Raw genomic sequence first — 23499 nt, 5'->3', positions numbered from 1 at the left:
GTAGCTAACCTTACAATGTTTTTGTGAACCAGCCAGTGTAGGATACCTGTAGAAGGTCATCTCAAATACTGAGTCCATCCAATGAATGTATTTATTTCATTGCTTTTATTTTCTTCTTCTCTAATGTTAAAATCAGCTATGTGAAAAAAAATTTTAAACCTGTAATTGTGTGACTAATTGTGAATATTTTACTAGCTATTGTGTTCCCATGCACATGATTTTGACAAATTAATATCCTTTCTAAACATTGAAATGCTGCTATTTTAACAATGAAATCTAACTGTAGTAAATTAAATGCATATACTTTTAATGTCTCAGTAAGGAATAGTAATTATTGTGAAGTTAATTACAATGGCTAATTTTTTACTTTTTTTTTTTTTTTAAAGAATGCTGAGGAGTACTCAGATCTGCCTGTGAGACACAATGAAGATCAGATGAACAGTGAACTGGCAAAACATCTTCCAATTGAAGTCAACCCCCATTCGTTTGACAGTTCACACACAAAAACACACCTTCTGCTGCAAGCCCACTTCAGTCATGCCATGCTGCCTTGTCCAGATTATGCAACCGATACAAAGACAGTGCTGGACCAAGCAATTAGAATATGCCAGGTATAGTAAGGCATTGCAATATTTAACTCGTTTTACTAGTTGTTGTTAGTGCATTGTAATATTTTTAATATAGAAAAATCTGAAGGCTTCTTGCAGTCTTATGGAGAAATGGTACCAGATGGTATGATAGCACTTTGTTTAGGGAGGAACTAGGTGCCCATAAAGTTGCCCCCTTTACAGAACTGGAGGTAAAATACTTATGGTAAAAGACTGTGGTACCCTGGTTGGAGGCATCTGTTTCCATAGGGCTCGCCTCTTCTTTCTTATGCAACTGCTTTCTATCTCTGTATCATGGAAAGTGTGCATGTAAGTGTGCTACATGAGTGTGCTCCCTGCAGATTGTTCTACTGACCCCCAAGAACCTGTCTCCCAGGGGTACTTTTATTTTTACAGCACCCAAAAGCACTGCAGTCACTGTCAAGCATAAATAAAACATGTTTCGAAATGTGATTTGGGACAAGATACAGGAGTTTTTCTCTAGCTTGTGAAAAGGTATGTTGTCTGTTTCCCAGTTATCATAGACTCAAAGAGCATGCTTTTAAACACAGATTTTTTTTAACTCAGTTTGAAGGCTTGTGACTTTTACAGTTGTACTACAGTCACAACCCACAGAAACTAAACTGACCATGTCGAGTATTGGTAACAAGCGATCACATGCCCAGCTGCATGCCTCAAAAGAATTTTAAAGCAGCAATTTGAGTTTGGAATAGAGTGCTGCCATATCTGAAAAGCACAATTACAGTTACAGCAGGAAGGGTGAGCTCTAGTTGACTCAGAGAACAGCCACCCCTCTGATTCTGCTGGAAAGGAATAATGTTCTCTTTACTAGAACTGGACAAGGACTCATTCACAGGTTCTTGGAGATCATGTAGCCTTCAATAAACTATTATTTTTATCTATCTCAGTTCCATATCTGTAAAATAAGGACAGTCATTCTTTCTTCCTACAGTTTTTATTTGCTCAAATTTTAATATCCTCAGTGATCTACATGTCAACTATCAGAACAAGGCTTTGATCTTGTTTAAAGCCTGTTGGCAAAATGGTAACTGCAAACATCATTCTGTCAAGCCTGCCAGTTTGTAAAACCACTCTATGAGAAATTATTAATCAGTGCTCTAGACAGACAAAATACCATGGGCAGTTCAGTATCCAGTGATTTGGGTGGGTCTCAGTGTTACAATAGCAAAATCTGCAAACTTCTAACATTAATATCGAACAAAGCAAAACTAAAATTAAGAAGCAATTAACACCACAGATGTTATTGCTATGCCATCTTAAACTTGGCAACTTTGGCTAACTACAATAAAATCATGGTGCTGAAAGCTTCAATGTATGAACAGTTATTATTAATAATATTGAGTTGTTAACAGAGAACAACATCACTTGCCCAGGTGAACTTAAAGTTCATTTAGACATTTGTGGAATTAGCACTTGGAGATTTAATTATAAGCTTGGAAAAAAAATGTAAGTTAAAGATTCTTTTCAATAATTATTTTGCTCAATATTTATCCTGCTATGCTAAGAAATGTATTTTTTAATCCTGTTACTGCATAATAGGTGTTTCAGAAACAATAATTGCTCAGAAGATAAAACCCTAAAACATTCAACAGTTCCTTTAAACTGCAGCAGAGTTCAGAAGAATACCGTTCCATACTGTGCCTTGGCACTTCAGCCTTTGCTTAACTACTATGTAATGTTCCATATACAGTCACCTTAAAAAAAAGTTCCTCTTTTTTTTCTCTTTTTTTTTTTTTAAAAAAAAGGAAAAAACATGCAAGCATTTTTGTATTTTGAAGTTGGCGCATGGTTTACATCTCTTGGGAGAATATTTGTTCCATCTTATTAGTCACGCTTCCCAAACGGAGGTTAAAGTTCCCAGAATCTAAGCAATAGACAGGGTTACACTTTCAATACTGGTTGTTACCTTTTTCCTTAGCACTGACCTGCTGATGAACTCTGGGTCAACAGAGGTGGAAAAAAAGATGTTAGTTGTGAGAAAAGGAACTGAACCATAGAAGGATCCATTGATAAACATATTCAGTGGGTGATGTTCTCTGTGTGTGTGAACACAGGCTTTTGCACCGCCAAATGTAAAATTCAGCAGTGAGACAGGAACTGGTTTTTGAGTTATGTTGAACTTTTGTTTATTTACTTACAAAGTACCTTAGCTCTTAAGGTTGTATAGCTAACCTTCAAACTGTGACCTGAACATAAACTGTTATTTTTGCTGGCAAGTATGTGAATGACAGACATTCCATATCAGCACTGCTTTTCTGTTACAAGAAAGTGAGATCTTTCAAAGAGCTTTTACAAGTGGTTGTATCTCGGTACACACAGCAGGCCTCCATCCCAGGTCCCCTGCTGAGCAGATCTGCCGTCTCTAGCCATGATATGCCTCTTTCCATCGCAGGCTATTAAACTTCTCTACTGTCTTTCACCTGAATCAGCCTTCTCTCCCGTGGTTCCTTTCACATCCCATCCATTACGTCCTCCCACCCCTTCCTCCAGCATCCTTTGGGCCTCTTTCATTGCTAGGGGCTTTGGGCTGAGTAGTGTTAATGGTCAGTCAGAAAACTATGTTAACAACATCAGATGGTAGATAAATGTAACTGATGGATTTCAGGTAAGATTACCCTCTCTTCTAGTAAAAAAACATTGTGCAATCACTCTTAAATTAATTTTCCTGAGATGTCTTGGAAGTTTTGGGGTTATCTTAGAATTCTGTTCATCTGTACTCATGATGAAAGATAGAAGTCATAAGCATTTCACAGAATTTAAGGAGTTGTGGTGCTGGCTCAATAAAGAAATGTCATTGTTAACATAGAAAATGGAAGAAATATGTTCTGTTGCACTTTTCCTATAGTTAACATTTGTTAGGTAGAGACAGAGTTCATTGTAGCAAGATAAAATTTAGTATCTATTTACCCAGTATGACCTACAGAATTCTTTCCCTTTTACTGCAGAAATATGGGGAATAGCAATATGTAACCTTCTGGAAGGTGAATGCCTATCTGCACCCACACCCATCTCTGTAATGAATGGCCACTGAGGTATTGACTAGACTGAAGGAATGTCCCTGCTCTGCATTGAAAAGTTCAAGTCAAAAACCAACAAGTTTGTATCAGTGACAAGGTCTTGTAGAAAAACACAGAAGGTTCCCATGGCTCACAAAATCTGCCATTACTTCCTGTATGATCTTAGGCAAGCAATTTAATTTTTATTTGCCTCTGTTACCTTTAGTTCAGTTACAGTAGACTGCATATTCTGTTCAAGCCTAGCATTCTGTCAGCATCATTTTTACTAAGAAAAGATAGAGGTGTCAGTAAAATGGTGCTGAGCACTCCAGTAGCTGCTCAGAATCAAACACTTCTCCACTTCTTGCAGAAGAACATCAAAGAATAAAAATTCTAAAGTGATTTGTCTAATATTTTTATAGAATATAATTATTATTGCAAAGGCAATACCCCACCTTTTTTCCTATCTCTGATTTAAGAATATGTGAAACAGACTAAATCTAATTTATTTTTTACTTCTTTTGTCAAGCCTTATATTTTGTGACTGTGTATTCAGCGATCAGTTCTTACTTGGCTGTTCTAGGACTATTGCCTATATTTGCATTAATTGAAATGGATAATTGAGGCAGTAATACCGTCAGTCTCTGATTCAGCAGGGCAGTCTCTTCTAGGAAATAATGTGACAGTTGCTGGCTTTGCATTGGGATTGGCCACAAGCCTCCACTTGTCATATAATCATTGATAAAATATTTTAATATTGCCAGGAGCAGAACTGCCATGGAGCTCAGCCTTAACCTTTGAGAAGTGTTTACCTATGGATGTGTTAAACACATCTCAGCAGGGTACCTACACACTGAGAAGATGGACATGAAGTCAGATTCCAAACTGTAAAGACTAGTTTGCACAGGAAACATGCACATTCCTGAAACAAGGACCTTGTAACATTGTGACTGATGGCCTGCTTTCCCCATCATGTTAGTCCTCCAGAGAAGATAATTTTGACAGGAAGTAAAAAACTCTTTGGGTTAAGCACTGCATTTCCTTAGCTGAATGATGATGTTTGTAACACTGCTTCACCCATTCTAAAATAGTTAAAGTAAATAAGTTGTTTCTGGTCATTTAAATTGCAGCTTTTGCTACAGTTCTGCTTATGAGAATCATCTTTGTGGTACACATTCAGAGTCATTAAATATTGCACAAATATACTGCCCAATTCAGCTGTCATTTAAGAGCCAGCTTAAATACTAAGTGCTTATTCTACTAAACTGCAGACTGTTCTGGCTGATGGTGGGAGCTGCTCCTCACACAAAAGGCACTTTCCGACCATATCAGCACAGCTGCAAACAGCAAAGGTGCCCGAGTGGAAGTTCCCAGACTAAAAGAAAAAGGATGTCCTCAGCTCTGGACTTGCCATCCTCCCCAAACCTCCTCAGTTCATAACAGCCACTAAAACTATTGACCTGGGGAGCCATACCCCATGGATCATTCGTTTTCCTGCCTATGAGGAAATGCAGATGTTCTTAAAGATCTAAGTGTGTGCTGAGCACATATGTTGTCTGGTTTTAGTGCAGGTCTGCCAGTTACTTGCTGCAAGGTGGTGGGAGTTACAGGAATGGCCTGTTTTACAGTTTTGTATGTAAGATTTGTCCAGAAGTGCCCAGAGAAAGAGATAATTGCTTTGTTTAATGGGTGAGTTGGCAACTATAAATAAATGGGCAGCTTTCCTGAAGGAAGGGAAGAGAATCAAATTAACTTGAGAATGCAGAGGATTATTCAGAAACAAGTGAAGAGCAGAGGCCACATCTCTTTAGCTACTAGATGTATTCTTTGTGTATGCAGTGATATTCCAGTGATAGCACCACGTTTGCAATTTTACTGAAATGCTGGCTGCTTTCATGGTTGGATGGCTATTATTCCACATTAGGAGGGTGGAAATAATAGAATAATCAAAAGCTTGTAACACATACTGGACAGTAATGCTTATTTATAGATACTAAGCAGCAATGGATAGCTTTGTAGTGAAAATACCTGGGCACAGGAAATTTTGAGGTGGAATTACTTACTGCTTGCTTGTGTTTTATTGGTATATATGTGGGAGAAAGGAGGGTTACGTTTGTGGCAGTGGTGTTGGGGCTTTGTTTGCTATGGATAATTGGTGAAATGGTGTATGGAAGCATCTTGGTGGCAGTTTAATGATCATTTGGTGCTGCTTGTATATAAACCCTCCCCCACCCATGACAAACCTTTTCCCAGTTGGGGCTGGAGGAAATGAGTAATGCTTAACCCATTTGTGTGATCAATTCACTTAAGCAGCTACTGTGAAATGTTAATCACAACTTTAATTTGTACTGCATTAGCATTTTGATTAACTTGTAGGCTTGCTAGCACACTTGAAGCACTTTTACTCATAGTTACAGCTCGGAAATGACTTTTTGATTAATTAAGTTTGTTAGACAGCAGCTGAGCTTCCTGAATGCTAACCTTATGGGGCTAAAAGTTCAGGAGAAAGTTACTGGGAATAACTGTTGCTGTTGAAAAGGATTCTTGTGAATGCACTCAAAATTTTTTAATTATTGACAAAATATTACATTACTACTTTGACTTTAAACTCTAAAGAGGGCAGATTTATTGTGAGAAAGATGCTGTATATTTTTCATGAGTTTGGTAGATTTGTGTAAGACTTGGAACAAATGCCATCTTTAAGACACTGTTTATGTTTAAGAAACCAGGATTTCTTGCCAAGAGATTTTTCTCAAAAACATTCTGTTGTGAGCCGTGTACAGTTCACTAGCATAGTAGAGAATATGAACATATTAATTACTAATTTGAAAATAAATTGGATATTGGGACTCAACAAGTTCTGAACATGTTGGGTTATGCCCTACCGAGTTTATATTGCTGGTATCACATTCCATAGCTGCTTTTATCTCTGTAATGCTATCCAAGAAAAAAAAAAAAAAAATCAGTAAGAACCCAAGGGTTGCACTCCACTAAATGTAGACAGTGAGTGATTTGTCCCCTCCCTGGTTCTGATAGTACTAATAATGTTACTGTGAAGGCTAAAGGATGAATACAGGGATGGAATCTTACAAAGCAGCTAGGAAGGTTGTAATTTGCATACATCAGTGAGACCTCCATGATGATGGGAAAATGAAGAATTAGTCTCTTGTAGGGGGTGGCAGAGCATATGGAAGAGGGAGCTGAATATGCCTGTAAAAAAAGTGGAGGGATGAGGGATGCAGGGGGCAGTATAAAAGGAGTGCCTTCTGAATAGGATTAATTACATCTTATTCACTATATCTCTGATAAAGTACAGGGCAGGGGGGGCAGTCTGTAGGCTGAAACTCTACAGCTGTATAAGTCTGATTTAATTGATCTGAAAGAACTCCTCCCCAAATTAATACATTTCTAAAAAGTCATCTTGGACTAGATCTCTGAAGCGCAAAGGTTCCATAGATACCTGTTTTACCAATATATAACATACAAAAGGTAGTGACCTTAAAACCTTCTGTAAGACTTCTTCAAATAAATTCCAACTCTTCAAGTCAGTTGTTGTTTCTGGGGTATATAATTGAAGTATCGTAATCATGATTTATATGAAAACATGAAACTTATAGTACATGACTTGCTTTAACATCTGGAAAAATATTTTACTTGTATTAGTCACATTAGTCAAGTCACATGTGGATCATAATATAATATTACATATTGGAAGGCTTCCTACGTTTGAAGCATGTGCAAAAAAGATTTATTATTATTCTGAATTCATAGTTTTCAGGAAAATAGGTAAAATGCGTGCACTTTTGCGTATTATTATCTTTAAATATTTGTCATATAAACTCTGTAGTCCTAAACAGCTATAATTAGGCACCATTCTAATGATTTTAATAGATCTATGGATTTAAACTTGTATTTCTAACCAAAATCTAGTCCTAGACAACAGAACTTACATTAGCATGCAGCAAAGACAAGAGTTGTTATATTTTGATTATTTTCTATTGGAATACTGTACACAATAAATTCAGGTACAAAAATAGGCACAAAACCCAACCACTTTTAGCTCTGCTTTTTGATGTAACTGTGCAACAGTTTAAAGAATTTTTGTCTTACACAGTTTATTTATTTTAAATTATTGTTTCCTGCATCACTGCAGAATAAGACTTGTATTTGTTTGGCCGAGAATGTGTTGGATTTACTTTATATAAACTTTCAAGTCTAAGGTGAATGTCATTCTGCATAGGGGGCTGTATACATTAGTGTACCGACCTTCAGTTTCCTGAATGAAGGCACTCAAGAAAGTGTCATAGTCTGTGAATCACTGATACAAAAAATAAAATTAATCTTCTGAGTTGAGAAATTCGAGCCATGAGTACTCCTGAAGTTTCAGGCCCCATCCACCAAGTCATTACCACCAATCGACTTTTAGCTGAGCAATCACAAATGTAATTCTCAGCCACAATGGCACTTCTTACATTACCCTAGTCTCCTTAGCTAGCCTCTGTATCCAGAGCAGTTATTATTGCTCATTTAGCTTCATTGCCACTTCCCTTAAATATAATTTAGCCACAAAATATTGGCATTTGTATTTACAATATTTACAATTACATTTATATTTACAGTATTTAAATAGAAATGCTTAGTATATTCAGAGTTATATGACAGGTGACTTCAAACAGAAGAAGAAATTATTCCAAGCAGTATACAGTCTGTATTAATAAGATGCAAGCTGTTTCATTTTAACACTTCAATAACTTATCTTAAAGGAAAAAGCTGTTTAAGTCATTTGAGTAGATCAAAAAATCTGCTAGTTGTACAGTCTCTGCTCCCCTGCCACCTTCCCAGTCATACAAGAGTGATCCAGAATATCTGGCTTTCAAATGAAGGATGTGAAAGTCATACTAAAAACAGTGTTAAAACTTTTCAAAAAGTTTCTAAAATAGAAGATATTTCAGTTGCTAGACAAAACTCCTAAATGGGGGAGGGGTGAGTGGGGTGGATATGTTAATTATGGAACAGTTTAGTATCTGTTATTTTGAGCACATATTCAAAGTGCTTAAAAACACCAGAGAAAAGCCATGGTTTGCTATCAGTATGTTTTGCTGTCAATGTTTTGTCATCAGTGAGTGTGCCACATCCTGCTCCATCTTTGGTATTTACCCTCAAGGTAAATAATTACAAACCATAATTTAAATTACAAGCATGGTTAGTAACTTTGGCTAAAATCAGACAGACTGTAAAATCTCAGCTTCATGTTAGACCAGAAAGGTACAATTTGATCAGTAAAAATAAAAAATAAATAATTTGGTTCTTAAGGATAACCAACCTCTGCTCCTGAAAATGTGGTGATGGAAAACTGATAATAAATGCTGAGGTTTTTTGTATTAATGCACTCCTGGAATGAAGAAACAAATAGCAAGACCTTGATCCAAACATTTTGACATTCAATTCTGAATATCATCAAATGAAAATTTTTGCCATACCTGACGGGTACACCTACCTCAATCAGTTACTGACCAGCAGCATATTTGTCTTGTCCCTGCCATGGTTTATAGCTTGTTGCTTACTGTGTTGGTACAAGCCAAGCTATTTTTGATAATGACAGACAAAATGTTAAAGGATGTGTCACTAATTGCTATTGTTACTTTGTGGTTGTCCAAGTATGACACTTGACAGGCTTAAAAGCTAATGCTTGATTCTTTCATTAAAACCCATCTCAGAAAAAAAAGCCTCTGCATTTTTTCTCCTAAGTGCAGGAAGAGGCCAAAATAAGGTGATGGTAAACATATTTTTCATTGTAACAAGCAATATTTCCCTTAACTCCATCTATTTACCCCATCTTATCTACTTTAGATTAAAAAGTGGTGGGCTTAGGGTCTTTTTTTTTTTTAAACTTGTTGGTTTGCCAAAAAATATTTGTATGTTTTTTCTGTAAGTAAAAGCATCTTTATAACTTTGTTGTTTCACTTCTTGCACTCACTGTCCTCTTCTCTTAATTTTTTCTCTATGATGAAATTATCCTGTGTTGGCATGGAATTCTGAGGCTAGAAAGGCAGATAACCAATTTGTGCCATTTCTCAGTTTAGAAAAATATTCTTAATCTGTTCTAGTCTTATCAAATATAAGATATTTAGAAATTACTTACTTTTGTATCAAGTAAGAATTAAATTTCTATAAAATTGTGATGGTTTGTAGTTAGAAACAACAACAAACCAAACAAGTAGCAACTGGAGAAACTAGAGAGACTAAATGTTATGCATGAGACAAGATAAATATTAAATACTTGTCATTTTTTCTTTTGTCTTTTATATTATTTTCTTTATTTAGTTGCTACATTGTATATAGCTAATTTGGAGATAGGGAAATGACTCAATTTGTTACCTTGCATATTTATAGGAATTTCAATAACCATTTAAGTTTCAAGCATCTGTGTGTTTTGCACTTAGCAGAAAATGAAACGTGCGCAGGTTTCCAAGGCAGCAGATGAAACAAGCCAACTTCACCATTGTTCTCTACTTTTTCACAATGTCACTGTCTTGGATTTCACATCCAGATAGAGATGCTGTGAATAAATTCTATGGGTGAAGAAGCAGAAAATAAGAAGGAAAAGAGGATTTGCCATGTGGATTCATTACAACAATGTGGAACACAGAGTCTCATACACACAGGCTTTCCTTACTCCCTACGGGATATCTATCTGTAGGCCTCTATCAATTTCTAGGAGATTTTCTAGGTTGAAAGGATCCTCCAGTTAATTTCAGGGTATAGCTTGTTTTAGATTTATCTTTCTCTTACGTCTTCTCTCTTCCTTTTCCCCTTTTCAAACCTCTGTTAAAAGGGGTGGGGGTAGGGGAACAGATATTTTTTTTATTTTTTTTTTTAAGAAAACAATGAAAACAGTGTTATGCACGTATCCTCAGAAGCATTTTATGAAAATACCACTGCTTCATGCTGACTGAAAGTACAGCTTACTGTATTCTTCTTGCGGCTCATGGAAAAGACGGGATATCTATGCAACCATCATTCTTCACATATGTACAGCAGTCCCATCATTGAGGAGCATGATGTTTCAGGCTATGTCAGAACAGCAGAAAGGAAAGAACAAGAATCAGGTAGTGGAGAATAGGAGAGAGATACCATACTGTCTGAGCAACACAATTGGAGACACGGGCTGTACCGTATGCGTAGGCTTCAATATATTTTAAAATGTGGAAGGAGGTAAAGAGCAACTCGCCCTGTAAGTTTAAATGACAGGCTTTACTGTGATACATGCTGAGAATGATTCCTTCTTCATCTGACTAAAAATAATGTGAACCAACACATAAATCTACAGACCATGAAGCTGCTCCTTTCAAATGTGACTTCTAACATAATATTATTTTCTGTTGGGTAAATACGATCATACCTGGAAATCACCTTGGCAAGCCAAGAGAAAAAGACAGAAAAAGAAAACCATTCATGTTGTGCTGTGAGGTACTCTTTCTAGGGTCAGTAGGAATGTTAATAGGGTGTTTCAGGGTGCTGTGGCTCTCCCTTCAAAATAGACAAGTGAAATCTTAAATATAGATCTTTATTAGCTGAAAGGCACTTTATCCACAATTCACGAGAAATGAGACAACATTTGTGTAATACAGGGCAACACTCAAATATTTTTCTAAGTGTGACTGATCTTATCACCCCGATCTGGAATAAAACCTATTGAAATTGCATTGTAAACTGCTAAAATAAACTGTGTGACTGTCCAGGACTGAAACTAACTTGTGTCTTTAAACTCAGTATTTCTCCAGAATCAGTGTAATTTAATTGAAATAGCTCTGCGTGTGTAAACAACTCCTTTGTTTAAAGAAGATTTCACTGTTTAGTTTGCCTTAAGTAAATGCTGCCTTTTGTTTGTCCGTAAAACATTTGATTAAATGTAAAGACTTACATAGACAGCTTCTCCTCATTACACTAGTGGCTGGAAAATAAGTTAAAATTATGCAGGTATCTTCTGTCTAAGGAAGTATCAAATAATATCATTTGTCTTTAAAAGAAAAACCCATGGAAACATCTTAAGCCTAGTCCTAAAATCAAACTACATCTCTCCTAATATCAAGAAGATGGTATTTAAAGAAGTGTTGAAACTGTTCAATATACCAGACTCTCTTCTTGCTTTCTTAAAAAAACATTTTCTAGTATTTTAATTGAACTCCAAATTTCCTACACGGCAAACCACTTTTAAATACATTACTTTCTACTGAGTTAGATAGTTGCAATATGAACACCCACACTTTATTGCAATTGTAATGGTATTAAACAACAAAACAAGCAAGACAACTAACATATTATAGCATAATTTTCTTCACCAGCTGAAATGCTTCTATAAATCAGAATACTTGTTTTAATGTATTCTAGACAGGGTGAAAAGTATATATGCAAATAACTGCATTTACTATTTAAAAAAAAAAAATGTTGAAACCAAAACAAAAAGGATTGTGTTTGATCCTTTCTCCTTTGGAAAAACTCTTAAATTCTCTTTCAGACTAACCAAACAGAATTTAGGTCCAGTCAGGAAAAAAGCAAGCGTAACAATTTTTTCCTGTCAAAAGGACCACTCGCAATGCACAATCCGTAATGAATTTTGCAGCTTAAGATCTTTATGCTGGTAGTATTTATGGGATACCTTTTACTTGTATTGTCTAAAACACAGTAAGTAGCAATGGAACAGAAAGTCACCAGACGTGGAAGGCAGGATAATCCTTACCACTTTAAAGTGTGATGTGTAGCTGGGTGGGGGTTTTTTGTTTGCTTGGGTTTTTTATGTACCTTGGGAAAGCTTTTCAGATTCAGGATAGAGATGCCAAAGGAGAGACAGCCAAGCATCCCTCATTCTCAAGTCAGTCAACTGTTTACAACGCAAAGGGTGAAATCCATGTTATTTCTGACTGCTCTTACTCACCCTAGGTAAACTCTTAGCTATTCTGTAATCTTTCTTCAAGATTTCAAGTTAGGTGTCAGTGTTGAACAAAACCTCAGAAATGCTCATTAAGCTAAATTTTAGGTTTTGTATCTAGTCCAATTCAAGAGATTTTTTAAGTCCTTAGGTCAATATGGGAATAATAACTTCTAGTGGTAAGTGGCTTTAGTATTAATTTTTGAACAAATGTAAATATGTTGTTGTTCTTAAATAATTAAAGGATTTTTAAATAATTATGCAATTCTGGTAAAGCTCTCATGTCAAAATACTGCAGTTAATTGTTACTTCTTCCTTTATGGTAAACATTGAGATTTATTCCTTTCATTCGGAGTTGGATTATGTAAAAGAAAAAGATCCCACCTTCTGCTCTCACCTCCCCAAAAAATGGTGTAAATTACCTTTTCAAGGGTAAGAGTTGATGGATATTATGCAGGACTTAATCCATCTTTTTTCAAAGTTAACTCAAAAGGTGCTTACTGCCATCGGTAGAGGTTGAAGTAAATTCCTGTGTTGGAGGCCTAGAAATTCTTGTATGTTAAGCATTAAATAAATGTTTTTATTTTTATGAACCAGGTACACAATTATACTTGTATTCTCTTTATATATATATATATATATTTGCCTCCTTTGATTAGGCAATGCTGGATGTTGCAGCACATCATGGCTGGCTGGTGACTGCTCTGAATATAACCAATCTGGTGCAGATGGTGGTTCAGGGTAGATGGATACATGACTCTTCCCTGCTTACTTTGCCCAATATAGAGCTACATCACCTTTACCTTTTTCGGTATGTAATTCTTCTAAGCTTTTGCAGGTTTGCAATTTAATTCCACCTCTGATTGCTGATTGGTTTTGAATGTCATTGTTGTGCCCAGGAATGTTCATTAATGCACCACAAGCAGAACTCATTCTTTCGCTGTGATGCTTTCCCAAATGGAGTTTCTGTTTCTGTTTTCAATATTCATTGATTAATTAACCCCCACAGATTATTTTGAGAACCATGATTCCAGACAAATTAATGAGAGATCACTGGAAGAGTTCCAGGTCCTAACAAATCTAACTCTGTATATTAATTATCTCTTTATTTTAATCCATTATAAAAATACACTAGTATCCATCTTAATATCATAGATAATGCTAAGCTCTATAGATGCCTACATGACTCAGTAATTAATGCTACCCAAAAATAAATGACCAGCATTTAATAACAGAAACCAGTATCAAGTTTTACCACCAAAACAACTGAAAACAATTGTTTGCTTTCCCTCCTGGGGCATGTTTTGCTGTCTGTATCAGGAGGTGGAGCCAGGGCAAAAAGAAGAGTGTGCCTGGAGGTTACCAAGGACCTATCGAGTGTCTTCCCGAACTAATGGCTGCCTGCGAAGGAAAAGAGAATGTTTTTGCTTCCATTGTGGACAGTGAATTGCAAACAGCACAGATTTCACAGGTAATACTTTCTATCCATGGTCATTATCAATGTTATTGGAAAGGAAGAGTAGTTGGGAAAAGAAATACTTTCTTCACTTCCCTTCAGCAAACACTATACAATGTTCTGTATAAAGTGCAACACATCCACTCCTCTAATTTCAAGGTACTACTGGCTTCACAGGGTTTCTTCTCTGCCTGTTTTCTTAATATCTTTTTCACTCATTCCCTTTTAACCAGTAACAGAGTCTGGTTTATGGCTGATATTACCAGATCTATTTGCTCTAAAGATGCTTCTCTAGGTCATTCAATCCGCTGAGTGTTATCCACCCTTTCATAGCCAGCTATGCACTAGGAATACATGCATTGCAAATGTCATCGTAGCTGGTTTCTGAAGTGGTCTGTCAAACACCATTTTTTCTGACAATACCCTTCATAAAAGATCCAGCACTCATTTTCTATTTGAAACAGAAAAAGCAGATGAAATTTTCACACTTCACAGGGGGAAGAAAAAAATACTATCTCAAAATGTTGAGGCTGCTTGGTTTTCAAGCCACTTCCAGCAAAGGGCAGCTGTATTCCATAGTATTAATCACATGCTAAGACTATTCATTTCAAATAAATGTATGAAAGATGAAAACTTCAAAAGCTATACTTCAGATGTTTTTTATCTGAATATTTAAAAGGACAGCAATATGTCCTGTGTTTGACTGTTCAGCTTCAGTTAAACCTTTTACTGGTATGCAAACAAGAAAAGTACTTAAATGTCTGTAACAGACATCTGCATTTGTAACTAAATTAACATCAAAATTTTGAATTAAGGAAATGTATTGACATGAAACAAGGCTTCCTTTAACAACAGATTTCTAACATAATACACATTGATTTCAGTCCAACTTTCAGATGTGATAAAAAATAAGAACATTGTTATAATTAGTTCAGGGAGAACTCAGAAGTAAACTTACTTAATTTATTTGCATAAATTGCCATTCTGTTATCTTTAAAAGCAAATGCAAATTGGCTCTGTCTGATATGATGATGGTTATTTGGCTCAAAAGTGCTTCAATTTGCGTAGCAATCTGGTGTCGTCTCTGCAGTGAGGCGATCCCAGGTAACATACAAATCCTGAATTATTCCAGAAATTAGTATGTTTAAAGCATCAATTTAAGTGCTAATTGCAGTAGTAATGAGAAAAAGCAGTACTACTGTGAGATTTGCATCTACTGCCCCATCAGTATGCCTGGAATGGCTGCTGACTGGCAGAGGATTTGGCTGCTAATTAAATAATTGTATGCATGGCAGTGTTCTCGTCTGATTCAATAGATGAAGATTAATCCTCAGATAAATATGTTTGGCTGGTATTGAAATGTCTTAGCAGTTTCTTCAAAAATAGCTTGTGTGTATGTGGTGTGTACATTCACACTGTGAATGACTCTATGCCTCTATATGTCTATGTTTGTAAATACAGATGCACATCAGAGGGAAAAACATAATGTCTTAGCATCATATAAGGAGAAAGTTTCATTTTCATGAGTTGGGAATGGCCATATTGGGTGTAGCAAAGCCATGACTGTATTATGCAGGTCGTTGCAAATGTGAAACTTTCATACCAACATTCTGTATTCTTTATGGCATTTTTTTTTCCAGAAAAAAACTATTGCAATACCTTGTAGAGAATTAAAATTCACATTGAGACTGCCTGTTGAGTGCCTTCATATGTAAAGTCTTTCAGTGCACGTTTAGACAGGGGCCAACCAAGAGAAAAATTCTTCAATAAATAATGCATCTTTATGATTTATTTTCTATAATGAAAGAATATAAGATTACAGAGTTTAAGCCTACCACTCTGGCTCCAGACCTGAACAAAGTCAAAGTGGTAACTATACCACTAAATTGCCAAAAACATTATTTTCCTAACAAAACCTTTTAATTCTCACTCACAGTATATTGAACCTATATCTTAAACCTGTTACAGTCTGAGCTTTACATAAATTTGAGGCAGACAGGAAGAGGAGGAAACTGCACATTTGGAAAGAAGAAAATGTCTTTTAAGCAGATTGGTAATTAATTTTTAAATAGCAGCTCTTGAAGCTGTTCATGGATTTGGAATATTAGGCTAAATCCTGGGGAGACAGATTATTGGCAAAAATGCTAATGATGTTATCAAAGGTTCATGAAGAATTTCTCATGTGAATATGATTTGAATCTATGGGTTTGGTAGGTAAATATATATATAGTATATATGTACATGCACACATTGGGCATTTAACAGGAGATAATATGTGCTTGTGTCATCCTATACTGCAAAAAAAACAGTAACATTGTCAAGAAATACCTAAGTGATGTGGGAGCCTGAGTTTAGTTTTCCAAAAGTTAGTTACAATCCTACACCTCATTGAGAGTCAGCAGGGCTTTAAAAGCTGACAGCCTAAACTCAAAAACTATTTAGACTGCAACTCTGATCTTTGACCTAAGATCCTTGTTTGTTTCAGTGATTCATTCTGAATCATATTTCTTTAGCAAATATTTTTCAGTTTCTAAGTCACTTAGGCATTAGGTACCTTTAAGAATAGTAAGCTGATATTTATATTATTGAAAGACAAAAAAGAAACCTCAAGATTGAAGAAAATACTATCCCTGCTGTAGTATTAGCTGCTTTTACTCTGGAAGTATCTATGTTCCTATCATCTTTTTCATTTTCCTCTGCTACTACTTGACTTTTTTCCTCAGGAAGAAAAGCATTTCTTCATTTTTTTCCATATTGCATGGATGATAAAAAGGCAGCCTGCTGTCCATACTGCATCAGTGATCAAGCAGTACTAACCTTGCCTTTAATTTTCAAATATACAAGGCCTGGCACATGACATAACTACTTTTTTATCTAGTTAGAAAGTTACTCAGAGGTACTTTGTTTTGTTTGCATTGTAAAAGCTACATGAGGACATTACAGCCTTTGATAAACAGAATATGTTGAGGTTGTACAGTATAAACCAGACCAAATCATAGTCTTCAACAGAGCGACAGCTAATGCCACTACATTATGATCTCTGCTGAAATTAAACTTTGTTCTAACATAATTGTAACAAGTATTGTCCTCTGAGATAGTACACATGAAAGTTTTCCAGGTAAATGATTATCTAAAGTATAACCAAAGGGGTGATCACCACATTGGTATATATTAGGGTGCCACAGCATAAGTACACTGCTTTGGTGCACGGAGAGCTTCACACAGTAGGTCTGTACAGTTCCTACAGTCAGCTTTGTCTTAAAAACCTTTACATTAAACACAAAATCATTTACCAGTTAAGGTGTCAACACTGCTCAAGTTGTCTCATCCAGTGTGATCTGCTGGAGGTAATTTTAGTAATGTCTTCTGTGTTAAATGTAGCGAAATTCTGGCAACAACTAATTAAGAACATCCATGGTATTATTTCTTCTTCTTCAAAGTGCTGCCTTTTTTTCCCCCTTTTCCCTTTCATAGTTGGGACAGAGTGATATCTTTTCCCTGAATGTTCTAGCTGTTTAATTTCTGTTACAGTTTTCCTGTCCTTTCTTAGCTAAGGTACTATTAAGAACAGCAGCGCAATTCATCGGTGTCCCCTGCTTTTACACTGCAGTTCCTGTGCACTCACAGCTGGCCCTCCCCACCTTCTCCATTCAGCAGACACAGCTGTTCATGCAGCACACAGAAGAGGGAAGAGAGAGAGAGAGAGATTAGTTGTAGCCTAAATCAGTTTTCTCATTTAGTTCAGCCAGGCTCTGGTAATGCAGCCATTTTAATCCAACATAAGTCTGCGCTGCAGCCGAAATGGGCAGCCCTGCCCTCCCCGTGCCATTTTCACCTCTCCTGACCTCGCTCACTGCACAGCTGCACAAACGCTGCGGCTGGTTCGGGCGAGGAGGTGGGAACAAGCATCTGGGGACGAGGGGCGGAGGGATCATATCAGCCCTCTCGCTGACAGTCAAAATGGCCTGTAGCCAAGTGGCTACGTGAATGCTGGTGCCAGCAGGGGAGGAGGCTGGACCACTTCTTTCAGTGGCACTGAAGGTTCATGCGTATTCAGAGTGCTCACAGGATTAGAGAATATGCTTCCGCAATCAGCTTTAAGCTGATCTAAGTTCGTGCTGTCACCAAAATGATTAGCAAGCTGATCCATCGAGCTGCACAATCACAGCACGGTTGTGCCAACGTCGCGGGGATGGGGAGGCACAGCTCGCTGGCAAGGAGCGTGTTGGACAGAGGACGGCACCACCTTTTCCTACGGCAGCGTGATCTTAGGTCTGCTTACCCTGGTTGCTGTATCCATAACTATATATTAACATACACCATTATTGTCAGCATGAATCATGGCAATGATGTCTCCAAAAAGCAAACTGAGCTTTTACTAGGGCTCTGTGCCTTCCAGCACAGAAAAGATAATCATGAGACGCATCAAGCACAATCAAAAGCAAAACAGATTTTGTTGAAACACAAGATGGTCAAACCAATACATTAAAAATAAAATAGACTTTTAGCCTTTTTCCAGATAAAACATTTCTGTTCCATGCCAGTATTGCCCAAGCAACTATGGCTACCCTCTTCATTCCCACAAGTTCCCGTTTTGACATCTGCTGGCTCTTTACCAAGACCAATATTCTTCTTTCCTTCTTCTCCTTCCCACCCTCTAGTTTTTCATATGTGTCCTTGGAAAACATGGGTGAAGTGCTGATTCCTATTTTGGTTTGGGGATGGAGGGGAAGGAGGGCAGGGCAGAGGGTGGTTCTTGGTTTTCTGTTTGTTTCTCTTCCAGTACCAGCCTCATCTATCTTTTTCAGCCCTGCTGAGGCCACAAATCACTGCCTCCATTCCACAGCCCATTTTTCCATTTCTTCTTCCTAACAAATTTTATTGAGTGAACATACTGATTTTCTTTTTATTAAACGAAAGTCTGTATTACTCCCCTCCACGTTTGTCACAGCTTCTCAGAGCTGCTTTTCCTTGTCTGATGGAGACCAAAATGAGAGATACATAGGGCTGCATTTTCAGGATGCCTCTTTAGGGTTGAAGAGAGTGTCATGTTAAGCTACGCAAATTGTATGCCTCTAACAACAGCTCTCTGTAACAAGGATGACAGAAAGCTGAGGGCTTGTTGCAGTTCATGAGAAACCACCAAGACTTAAGATTTCTTGGGAGGATTGTAAGAAGGAGGGTTCATGAAGATCGTTGCAAGAAAAACCTTGAAAAAAAAATTAGGAATAACTCTGGATATGCAGTTGAACTTTTGGTTAATTATCTGAACTGATCCTCTGAACTCTCTGAGGTTTGCCCATTGCTAATTAGCACTGCAGTGACTTGTTCTGTATGGATTATGCTAAGGAAGTTTAATTTAAAACCTAATTATACTAGTTTTTAAGTGGCTTATAGGGAAAAACTACTTTAATCGGGAGGGTAAGGAATTTTTCCTGTGTTCAGACGTCAGTAACCTTAGTGAGGCATGTGTAACATGCTTGAGGAGTCTCACATTTGTTTTACTTGCTTAGAAGAAAGTAGAGTAAGAGGTTAATGTAAAGTATTTTATGCTTATAATTGAGTCTCATACAATTCTATATTATATTCTAATACATAATAAAATATTATTGGTATAGAATAAATATGTAGACTGCACATTGAATTGTTATTGTTACAGTGACAATGGTCTGAGCTGTATAGATTGTCTTGTAATCCACAGGGATCTGGTTTTTTCTACAGGCTTGGAATTTCTTGTGCCGTTTGCCAATTGTAAACGTCAGCCTGAGCATTAAGGGCTGTTGGGATGACCCGGTTCAGCCACAGAATGAAGTGCCTGTTCCTTCTTTGACAACTGACACGCGAGATGACCAGAGATGGATCAAATTGCACGCTGATCAAGAGTATGTGCTCCAAATAAACCTGCAGAGAACCCAGATGGGGTATCAGGTAGATTAATTTATCATTTCCTTCCCAAGTGCACAAGTTTCCAATAAGCATTTACATTATCAATAATGCTTTATACAGCATAACAGGGTTTTTATGGTTTAAGTATGAGGTAAATGATAAACACTTCCAAAGCTTTTTCTGTGTTAGCAATCAAGAAAATGGTTTTTCAAGTTGCAATAGGGTTGTAAATAGACTCTGAAGTTAAAATCCCAGGCCAACTCAAGTCCATGAAAAAAATCTCTCATTATTTTTTACAAATCAGAAACCCATAAAGTTCATTTGCTTGGGGGGACTATAAGCAGTGATAGGAGAGCTGGTAATTTCACAGGCAGTACTTACGTACTCGCCAACCCCAAACTCCTACCACTCATACTCCTGCATATCCTGCTTCCTCAAACCGGTTTATAAGCTTCCCTATTACATTCCCATGTACCCCCAAACTGCACAGCAGACCCACACCTGTAAGTATGTTTCTCAACATGAGCAGACAACGTGCTCTTGCAGCCCAGAGGGCCAACCATATCCTGGGCTGCATCAAGAGAAGCGTGGCCAGCAGGTCGAGGGAGGTGATTCTGCCCCTCTACTCTGCTCTTGTAAGGCCCCACCTGGAATACTGTGTCCAGTTCTGGAGCCCCCAACACAAGAAAGACATGGATCAGTTAGAACAAGTTCAGAGGAGGCCACGAGGATGATCCGAGGGCTGGAGCACCTCTCCTGTGAGGACAGACTGAGAGAGTTGGGGCTGTTCAGCCTGGAGAAGAGAAGGCTCTGGGGAGATCTTATAGCGGCCTTCCAGTACCTGAAGGGGCTACAAGAAAGCTGGGGAAGGACTTTTTACAAAGGCAGGTAGTGACAGAACAAGCGGTAATGGCTTTAAACTGGAAGAGAGTAGGTTTAGATTAGATATTAGGACAAAATTCTTTCCTATGAGGGTGGTCAGAGACTGGAACAGGTTGCCCAGAGAAGTTGTGGATGACCCCTCCCTGGAAGTGTTTAAGGCCAGGCTGGATGAAGCTTTGAGCAACCTGGTCTAGTGGAAGGTGTCCCTGCTGATGGCAGGGGGGTTGGAACTAGATGATCTTTAAGGTCCCTTCCAACCCAGACCATTCTATGATTCTACTCATAACACATCCTCAGGCCCTTACTGGGGATGTATTCCTCATATTTTGCATGTGAACCTTTTTTGAACAGCTCCTAGAACAACTTCTACATACAGTTCTTTTCCACACCCAAATTTCAGGCCCACTCCCTTGCCCAGTTAGAGCACATCCCATTTCCTCTTGGGCCAGTCACCTCACTGGGCCCTCAGGAAGCCAGAAGCAGCACCAGCTGCACAGGTTTGCAGCTGCTCTGCCCGTTGCAGCAGGAACTCACTGTACCTGGCTCTTGGAAGAGTTAAGACCATGCCTCCTGAAGCCACATCAGGCACTGCTGACACTGTAGGTATCGCTTACTCATAGATGCATTTTTTGTTATTCGCATACCGTGAGTGGCATGTGGACCACCATGATTATAATTTTGCTAATGAATTTTTCTAACATTTCAAACAACTAAGAATTATAATTACCAGCAGTTTTGTTAAGATACAAAGAAGAGTTATACAAAGATATAAGCGGCAAACGGTTTTAGATGTTAGTGCTGAGACTCTTCATTTTGATAAAAATAATAATAATGGAGATACATATGTTCTGTTGTAAATCCTGAAGTTAACTTACATTAGTCAAAGAATTATATATGAAAAGTATTCTTCTTTCCCAAAAGACTTCTTGTCCTGACTACAGCAGGTTCACCATAACTTCAAGGGGAGACTGTCTCATTTGTAGGAAGGAAAAAAGGGTCAAAGCTCCTCCATAAGTTGTTCTATTTGCTGTGCCAGTTACTGACAGATACTTTTCCTAACAACAAGTCACAGAAAAGAAGAGAGCAGGAGCATTTCATGCAGTGATCACTGTTTCATAAACCTCTCCTAGAATTTGATCCCTCTTTTGTAAGAAACAGCTGGATCAAACTGTTTCTGAAGCTTCATTGCTATGGTGGTGCTTTTTCTTCTGTGTAAATCTTCAGTAAAACCTTTCCATCTGCAGAACACAAAATGAATGCTGATTGAGTGTGCATCATTATATCTGTAGCTTTCAGCAGTAAAGTCACCGTCTTAAAGACTCACTGACATAATCTTTCCTTTTGCTATATCAACCTCAAATAAAGACTTCAAGTGCTGTTTTTGTCTTTATATTAATCTTGAACAATATTGTGTCACATTATTTAAAGACACGAGGTTTACAATTAACCCTTCTGCAGACAATAGCATTTGGAATACATTAGCTGAAATTACAAAGAGGGAACAGTATTTCCAGTCAAGCTTTAATAGCTTACAAAATAAGTGGAATAGTACCTCATAGTCTGGGTTTTTCTCTGTGGAATCTGATTTTTATTTTTTATTTTTTAATAATCCTTCATCTGGAAAGGAAAAGTGAAAATATTTTAGTTTGGCTAAATTATCATCTTATGTAAAAATTCACAACAATGTGTTTTCAAGGTGTTTTTCATTCAAGGAAGAATGGCATTTTGGAAAGGTGATTTCTGCTTTTACTAAGCTGTTTCTTTTCCCCAACAGGGAAAGCAAGACAGTAAAGCAGTGGCTCCTCGATTCCCCAAAGTTAAAGATGAAGGATGGTTTTTGATATTGGGAGAAGTCGATAAAAAAGAACTCATCGCCCTGAAGAGAACCGGATATGTCAGAAATCGAAATACTATTTCTGTTGCTTTTTATACTCCAGAAACTCCTGGAAAGTATGACAAATTTACAAATTAAGTTCTCTTCATGATTACCTTTTCCAAGTAGTCAAGACCTAATTTCCAAACTAATGATTCTGCTTTTTACATTTTAGGTGTATCTACACCTTGTATCTCATGAGTGACAGTTACCTTGGAATGGACCAACAGTACGACATTTACCTGAACATTATACCAGCTCGTAGTTCAGCACAAGTCACAACAGAGGTGTCTGATGCCACGAGTCACCTGGCTCCTAAGTAAGGTGATCTGAAAAGTCCATTCAAAGGAACTGATCTTGCAGCTAAGACATCTGGTCATTCTGGACATCCAAAAATGCGTTTGCCTTAGTGGAACCAACTTCAAACCTCAACACAACTAGGCAGTTGAAAGTGACTACTGTATTGACTCTGGTAACACAGAGTTAGCCACAGTGGCCTTACTCCTTTATGAAGATTTGTCTTTTCTTGTTTCATCTTTCTTCTTTCAGAAGTCATATTGTTGATTGATTTTTGACACATCAAAATAAAAGACTAAAAGATACTGTAATTTGCGCAAATTTAGGGCTATGGTCTTCATTTTGAAAAGTGTTCTGTAGCCTATGTATTAATGCAGTTTAAATAGTCAACTTTTTTAATTTATAGGGAAAAATACAAAATTTGATCTACAAATTGATGAAAAAATTGATGGATGTGTTATATCTCATGTTTAATAAAAATATGTCCATAAGAATGTTTTGCATTGGATTTTTCAATGTAAAAGATGAGATCTATAGTAACAACATCCTCC

At 37.3% G+C, this 23499-nt stretch overlaps 1 protein-coding gene across 1 annotated transcript; it reads left to right on the top strand.

Moving 5' to 3' along the window:
* Window positions 1-386: 386 nt before the first annotated feature.
* On the top strand, window positions 387-23210 carry LOC104527825 (activating signal cointegrator 1 complex subunit 3-like; the record flags this gene model as incomplete). Its single annotated transcript, XM_010171643.1, has 6 exons — window positions 387-611; window positions 13214-13365; window positions 13875-14025; window positions 19732-19938; window positions 22553-22728; window positions 22827-23210. Coding segments are annotated over 6 exons (1059 nt in total), but the record flags the coding sequence as incomplete, so codon positions are not given.
* Between the last annotated feature and the right edge of the window lie 289 nt (window positions 23211-23499).

Source organism: Antrostomus carolinensis, unplaced genomic scaffold (assembly GCF_000700745.2).
Source record: "Antrostomus carolinensis isolate BGI_N321 unplaced genomic scaffold, ASM70074v2 scaffold10987, whole genome shotgun sequence".
Taxonomy (NCBI): Eukaryota; Metazoa; Chordata; class Aves; order Caprimulgiformes; family Caprimulgidae; genus Antrostomus; species Antrostomus carolinensis.
This window is presented reverse-complemented; position numbering and strand designations above follow the sequence as displayed.